The sequence below is a fragment of the Protobothrops mucrosquamatus genome, unplaced genomic scaffold (genome assembly GCF_001527695.2).
Source record: "Protobothrops mucrosquamatus isolate PMUCROS unplaced genomic scaffold, P.Mucros_1.0 scaffold4393, whole genome shotgun sequence".
NCBI classification, from domain to species: domain Eukaryota; kingdom Metazoa; phylum Chordata; class Lepidosauria; order Squamata; family Viperidae; genus Protobothrops; species Protobothrops mucrosquamatus.
Window position 1 is genome coordinate 103,055 of NW_015390306.1, and position 7,821 is coordinate 110,875.

A 7,821-nucleotide genomic window follows, 5' to 3' on the forward strand; every position below is an offset into this window, starting at 1 on the left:
CCTCCTGGTCTCGCATGCTCTCCTTTTCCTGGGCAGGACCCACTGCATCGCCTCCTCAGCTGTTGGCCGGCCGTCCAGCTCAGAAGCAGCTTCTCTGAACTGGCAGCGGGCTGCGGAGCCCCAGAGTGCACCGGTCGAGGGGCCGGCAGGCTGTGGCTGCTGACGGACACTGTCGGCCCCCATGCACTCGCTGGCCTCTGTTTGCGCGGGCCGATGGTGTCAGGCAGAAGCCACCCCAGCCCCTGCCTCGCCTTGCCCTGCAACAATGGCACCCCAACTCTGCCTCGCCTCACCCCGCAGGACGAGCCTCCTGCCCACCGCCCCACCTGCCAGAGATCCCCTGGATCTACCCCAACCCTGCCCGGCCCCCACAGGCATCACTCCCCACGAGCAACATCAAGGTGACCATGCCCACCTTGGCCGCACCCACCCAGTCTGCCATGACCACCACAGCCACGCCCACCCAGTGGGCCACGCCCATCTGGCACCCGGCGATAAATAAGTGGGTTTTGGGTTGCAATTTGGGCACTTGGTCTCTAAAAGGTTCACCATCACTGGCCTAAACCAAGTTATCTTCCAGCGTAACACAATCTGCAAACGCAGCTGAACTCCAGGCGAGTTAGGTGGCATACAAATTTAGTTAATAAATACATTTTAAAAAATCTTGCTTGCCTAAGATAATAATATTTTTAGGGGCTTACAGCCTTCAGTTCTTTTTTTTTTTCCCCTATGCATGTATCTGTGGCTTGCTTTGAAGCTGCAAATGATTTACAGAGCCAGTAGGACAAAAGTAAAGAATGCAACTTTTAAAACATGCTTCAAATTTTTCTGCCTCCTAGTCACCCTTGGTTTCTCTGTTCAACCAACCATGTTTATCAGGACGGGAGGTCCCTGCTGAGCTGTGTAATTTCGGTAGCAATGCGAATAACAGAACAACAGAGTTGGAAGGGACCTTGGAGGTCTTCTAGTCCAACCCTCTGCTCAGGCAGGAAACCCTATACCAATTCAGACAAATGTTTGTCCAATTTCTTCTTAAAAACCTGCAGTGTTGGAGCACCCGCAACCTCTGAAGGTAAGCCATTCCTCTGGCTAATTATTCTTACTGTCAGGAAATGTCTCCTTAGTTCTAGGTTGGTTCTCTCCTTGATTAGTTTCCATCCATGGCTTCTTGTCCTGCCTTTACATGCTTTGGAGAATAAATTGGTTCCCTCTTCTTTGTGGCAACCCCTGAGATATTGGAAAACTGCTGTCATGACACCCCTAGTCCTTCTTTTCATTAAACTAGACCAGGGGTAGGCAACCCAAAACACTCAAAGAGCCACTTGGACCCGTTTCCCACCGAAAACAAAACACTGGGAGCCGCAAAACCCTTTTGATATCTAAAATGAAGTTCGGCTCTTTTATGACTCATGGACTTCAACTCTCAGAATTCTCCTCGGAGAACACCGTAAGTCCACTTTCTTTTTTACACACAAACACACACACACACACACATCCACTCTCTTTTTTACACACAAACACACACACACACACAGAGAGAGAGAGNAGCTTAAGCTAATCACTGCAGTTGTTAAGTCAGGCCTCACCTGACCATGATGGGTTTATGAAATCACTTCCCCTTTGGTCATTAAGAGAATCACCATGGTCACTAAATGAGACATCACATGATCTCAACAGGCTTATAAAGTCACTTCCCCTTCAGTGGGGAATCACTGCAGTCGTTGAGCGAGTCATGATGTGACCACCGCAGGCTTATGGTATCACTTCCCCTTAGGTCGTTAAGTGAATCACCATGGTCATTAAACGAGATGTCACACCATAGCCATTTGCGATTTTACTGCCGGCTTCACCACCGACTCTGCTTCCAGAAGCCAGTTATAAAGTCTACAAATGCCCGGAGGATTGTGGGGGATTGCTGTTGCGAAGTTTGCTCACAAAGCAAGTTTTTTTTTTAAACAAGTCATAACTTCGAATGGTCGTTAAATGGGCCAGGCTGTGAGGGAGGGCTACCTGTAGGTTTGCCACCCAGAGTCCAGAAGTACAAGAAGGGTGGTTAGCCTCTTCTTCTTATCCCTGCTTTCTTAAACCAAAGTTGCTGAGAAACATCTAGTACAGAGGAGAAAAGTCCTCTTCTCATGTTACCTGGATGGAAGACGCAGCTCCTCCTCCCACACCAATTCGGTAGACGGGGCCTCCAACCTTCACCACATCCATCCCTGGAAAAGAAGAGGAAAAGCAGCGGTTGAACCACAGAACGAACTCAGAGCCGAAGAAGCTTCTTGGATGAGAAGCGAAACATCTTCAAAGAAAGTCCAGTTGCCTCTGGAAAAAGCAGCTTTTGGGACAACCACCACTGGGATGACTGAGAATCGCCATCGGCATTTAGCGATGCACTTTGGGACGAATGCCCTTCGAAGGGTGCGGGAAGATGAATGGATTTCCAGAAAACACTGCAGACGATAGGAACCATTTGCGCTTCAGTTTGAGAGGCAGACAACACGGACTCATCCCCAACAGCCTGCGTCTGTCTTCAACGATGAAGGGACACAGGGCAGAAAACATCCTGCAGCCAAGAAGGCTCCACACCCATTAGCACCACTCAGGTGATCTTGAGGACACAGGTAAACCTCCAAGTGGCCTCAACGACTCTCTAAAACAGGGGTGTCAAACTCAATTTCATTGAGGGCCACATCAGCACTGCGGTTGCCCTTGGGGGGGGCAGGTGGGTGTGGCCAGGGTGGGTGCGGCCTACTGGGTGGATGTGGATGGAATGGGTGTGGCCTACTGGGTGGGTGTGCCTGTGGGGGCTCAGCCTCTTGGTGCTGTGAGGAGAGCGCCCCGCTGCCTGCCGAAACCTCTCCCCCGGAGCCCATCAAGCCGGATATGTGAAGTAGGCCACGGCCATTTGCTGGCCACTTCCAGGCGATGGTGCATTCCTTCATTCCTCACAAAGGGTGACACCTCCCCAGGGGATGGGGCCGACGCGACAGGGGCTGGTTCCTCGCTGTTTCCAGACGGCCTTGTGCAGCTAAGACTGAATGCGTTTCAGCATAGATGGCCACCACAAAATTGTACATCGGCTCCCGGACGGCGTGGGCCAGGGCCAAGGCAGCGGGGGCCGTTCCCTCACTGTTTCCAGGATGGCCACATGAAACCACTTTGCGGGCCGCATCCGGCCCCCCGGGTCTTGTGTTTGACATGTCTGCTCTAAAAGAATGCAGCTGTCTGCAAGGAGTATAAATCCTTCCATTCCCCACCATCCAGCCAGAGCCAAAGAAGCTTCTAGGATGAGAAGCGAAATGTCTTCAAAGAAAAACAAGAAAAGTCCAGTTGCCTCCTGAAAAAAGCACACCTTTGAGACAACCATGACCTGGATAGCTGAGAATCTCCATAGTCACAGAGTGAATTTCTGACACTAGCTGGAATAGGGAGTCCTTGACTTGCGAGCACAATTGAGCCCCCAATTTCTGTTACTAAGGAAAACATTTGTTACGTGAGTTTTGCCCCACTGTATCACTTTTCTTGCCACAGTTGTTAAATGAATCATTGCAGTTATTAAGTTAGCAAGTGCATCTGGCTTCCCCATTGACTTTGCTTGTCAGGAGGTTGCAAAAGGGGACCACGTGACCCCAGGACACTGCAACCGTCATAAATATGAATCGGTTGTTTAGTTATGAGTTATTAGTTAGGAAAATTAACTGGATGAAATTTGAATTCTGTCAAAAGGATTGAAATGATTTAAGGTTGGACTTTATTTTGTCAGTTTAAAGAGATTGATTGATGGATGGATTAGATACGTATAGGATAGATTAATATTTTATTTTAAATAAGGGATATTCGTGGAAGAAGAAATAAATAAGATCTATGATAAAATTAAGGAATTAGAATATATTTGGAAGGGATACCCGAACTGACAATGTTTGTACTTAAAGTTATTTTGATTAAGGTAGTGTAAATTTATAAAGCTTTAAATACAGGTTCAGGTTGAATAAATTTAAGCTAGAATTGGATTATTTTAAATAAAATACATTACTTAAGGGAAAAAGAGAGGGAATATTTGATGTATTGATTGAATTATGTATATATGTTTTGTCTGCGGATGTTTGACCACCCTAACACCACGGTGTGTCTTGAGTACTTTGTTTTAAAAATCAAAAAACCAATAAAACTTGTCTTAAAAAAATAAAAATAAATATGAATCGGTGGCCAAGTGTCTGGAGTTTGACCATGGGGATGCTGCAATGGTCATTAAGTGTGAAAAATGATCGTACGTCACTTCTTTCAGCGCCGCTGTAACTTTGAACGGTCACTAAACAAACTGCTGTAAGTTGAGGAATACTGTAGATTTGGGATACAATACGCTACAATCCCGAAGAATCCTTACCGGGCTGAGGCGTTTCCTTGCGCACATGTGTGTCTTCGATTGCTCCAATGCCAGCACTGAACATGATGGGCTTGATCCACTCATGCCGCTCACCGTCTCCCAGGCGCATTCCGAAAGAGCGTGCGAACCCTAGCCCAAGGAAGACGGTTGAATTTAAACAATTGCCCTTTCCCACGCAATCTTGCACATCCCTCTAGTTCAGTGTTTCCCAACCATGGCGGGTTGAAGGTGCATGGTCTTCAACTCCCAGAATCCCCAGCCAGCCCAACCTTGGTGGCTTGAAGATGCGTGGACTTCAACTCCCAGAATTCCCCAGCCAGCTCAACCATGGTGGCTTGAAGATGCGTGGACTTCAACTCCCAGAATTCCCCAGCCAGCCAAACCTTGGTGGCTTGAATATGTGTGGACTTCAACTCCCAGAATTCCCCAGCCAGCCCAACTTTGGTGGCTTGAATATATGTGGACTTCAACTCCCAGAATCCCCAGCCAGCCCAACCTTGGTGGCTTGAAGATGTGTGGACCAACTCCCAGAATTCCCCAGCCAGCCAACCATGGTGGCTTGAATATGTGTGGACTTCAACTCCCAGAATTCCCCAGCCAGCCCAACCTTGGTGGCTTGAATACGCGTGGACTTCAACTCCCAGAATCCCCAGCCAGCCCAACCTTGGTGGCTTGAAGATGTGTGGACCAACTCCCAGAATTCCCCAGCCAGCCAACCATGGTGGCTTGAAGATGTGTGGACTTCAACTCCCAGAATTCCCCAGCCAGCCCAACCTTGGTGGCTTGAAGATGTGTGGACTTCAAATGAATTCTGGGAGTTGAAGTCCATGCATCTTCAAGCCATCGAAGTTGACAAACACTATTCTAGTTCCTCTGCCCCTTCCCATGCGTCAGCAGCCAGCATCTTTTCACTAAACAAATCACAACTTCAAACACACTTCAGTTTGGATCTCAGCAGCAAGCCACCATCAAGCTCACCTGCCAGCACAGGTTCCCCAAATTTGTTGCCGTAGTCCGAAGCTCCATCGCTGGCACCAATGGCTATTTCCACAGGCCGTGCAAAATTATCAGGGTACACGAAAGATGCATCTTCCCAAGGTAAGGTATATCCTAAAAGGCAGATGTAAAACAGAATTATTTCTTTTCCAGAGCTAAGTAACATTCAGATCACCTTTCTTGCACCTGTTTTTAATATTCCTTGCAGTCGTCTGGTCGTTAGTACTCTTTCTGAGAGTAGTTGAGTGGCCTCCAAGTGGCCTCAACTGACTCTCAGAGAGAGCACTAATGATTTGGTCCCGTTGCTGACGAAGATTGAACTAGAAGATCAAACCTCAAACTATGTATTGTGTTTATGCATTGTTTGATGTAACACTTGCTTATTTCCGTTATAATTGTGCATGTTTATATTTACCTTATAGTTATGCATGTTTTGATACCATATTTTTGCCTATTTAGTCACTGGTTAGTTAACAATGAGAATTGCATGCCTTAATGTTATGTCTTTTTTGCTTGTTTCAGTTAGCTAGTAGTGGAAATTTAAATTTCCAAGCGGGGAGTGTTCTGGACCATGTAGTTCTGTATGTTAGAATATTGGCATTTATTGGGTTAAGTGCTGTCTCCTTAAGAGATGGCTTATGGGAAATGTAGTTTAGCTAGTCAGCTATCTCATGTTATCAGGTATGTGGGAGGAGTTACTGAGCTCAACACAGGATTTCCTGGACACAAGCCAGTTTGGAATTTCTTTGTCTCAGAAAGCATGGGGTCACCGGCATGTCTCCGATGACCCCAATTCACGATGTAGAAGTGATATGGAGAAAGCATTAATTTCTCACCTATGGGAATGAACAGAGATGTATTGTCCAGAAGAAACCAACACAAATGCAAGTATTTCCTCTGAATACATATTTATCTGTTTTGCAATCATTTCTATTGAGTTTATCTGCCTGACCCAGTTTTACAACTGCAAGGAATATGAATCCTTCCATTCCCCACCACTCAGTCAGAATTGAAGAAGTTTCTTGGATGAGAAGCGAAACGCCTTCAAGAAAAAACAAAGGAAGTTCAGTTGCCTTTTGAAAAAGCACCTTTGAGACACTCACCTGGAATGTGTAAATTGCCAAAGCTGTATCCGGCAGTTCCAGCAATTACGTGAGCCCCACGACCTGTGCACTGAACATCCCGGATTCTCCCACCGGTCCCAGTGGTGGCACCACTGAATGGAGCAACGCCTACAAGGGAAAGAGAAATTGCAAACAATGAGCCCTGCAAACGATAAAGGAGGATATTTGTAGCTCAGATTGGAAATGAGGGGTCCTTGGTGTTCTTGAGCTTGTTTGTTTTCTTGCAGACGTTTCATTAGTCAAACTTGGTAACCTCATCAGTGCTAGTCACTAACACAGCACTGCATTGGCACTTGTGACGTTATCTAGTTTGGGTAATGAAACTCATGAGGTTACCTGGTTTGGGCAACAAAACAACCAAGCTGAGAGCATCAGGGACCCCACTGTCTTCCTCCTCCTCCTTTCCACAAACTCCACTCCCTTCTCGTACTGATGATGTTACCTAGTTTGGGTAATGAAAGTCTGAAAGAAAGCAATAAGCTCAGAGAGCATCAGGGATCCGGTTGGATTACCTGGGGTATAGAATATCAGGGATATAGAATGCATGCAAAATGAAAGTCAGCACTGGGAGTGGTTTGCTCCCAGTCCCTTACATAGATGTGCCCCCACCCCGCCCCGCCCTCCAACCCCACCCCAACAGGCGAATCCCAGAAAGCTCTGCAGCTGGCGACGAGTGCGGGGCGCCTGCCAGTCCAACACTGCTCTCACCTTGTGGGGGTCCATTTCCACACCGGTCCGCATGCATTGGCTTGACCTGTTCTCAAAACAGGCCCATTTCATCCCGTGCAAGGGGCTACCATCAGCCTAGCGGGACTTTATCCAGTATATAGGATCGTCCCAAGGTCTCAGCTCGGCATACCACCCCAGCACCAACGGAGCGGCTGAGCGGGCGAATGCCATGGTGGAACGCTACTTACGAAGCTACGTCTCCTACCAGCAAACAGACTGGGCTGATTTGTTGCCGTTTGCAACAAATGTAAGGCACTGAGAGCAAACCACTCCCAGTGCTGACTTTCATTTTGCATGCATTAAATTCTTGCTGGTCACTTTGTTCCTGTGTTTCTGGAGTTTGTTGGCAGCAGACAGAGGACATTTGACAGTACCTCAGTTTTTCTCCTGCAGCTGTACATTTCCACCCCAGGCCACCCCAACGATGCCCTTGACGTGATGACCCGTTGCCTGGAGGCCGTACGGGTCTGGATGGGGAGGAACAGACTCAGGCTCAACCCTTCCAAGACTGAGTGGCTGTGGCTGCCGGCGCCTCGGCATAGTCAGCTGACCCCATCGCTGACTATAGGGGGCGAAATTTTGGCCCCC

General features: G+C 47.8%; 1 protein-coding gene across 1 annotated transcript in view; it reads right to left on the reverse strand.

The window, feature by feature from the left end:
* PFAS (phosphoribosylformylglycinamidine synthase) overlaps positions 1 to 7,821 on the reverse strand; it is a 54,072-nt gene that overhangs the window by 33,858 nt on the left and 12,393 nt on the right. Inside the window, exons 8-11 of the mRNA XM_015828312.1 lie at positions 6,484 to 6,612; positions 5,363 to 5,494; positions 4,385 to 4,513; positions 2,143 to 2,216 (exon numbers count right to left, since the gene is read on the reverse strand). Of these exons, the coding sequence (XP_015683798.1) occupies positions 2,143 to 2,216; positions 4,385 to 4,513; positions 5,363 to 5,494; positions 6,484 to 6,612 (464 nt within the window). The remainder of the gene's footprint in view (positions 1 to 2,142; positions 2,217 to 4,384; positions 4,514 to 5,362; positions 5,495 to 6,483; positions 6,613 to 7,821) is intronic.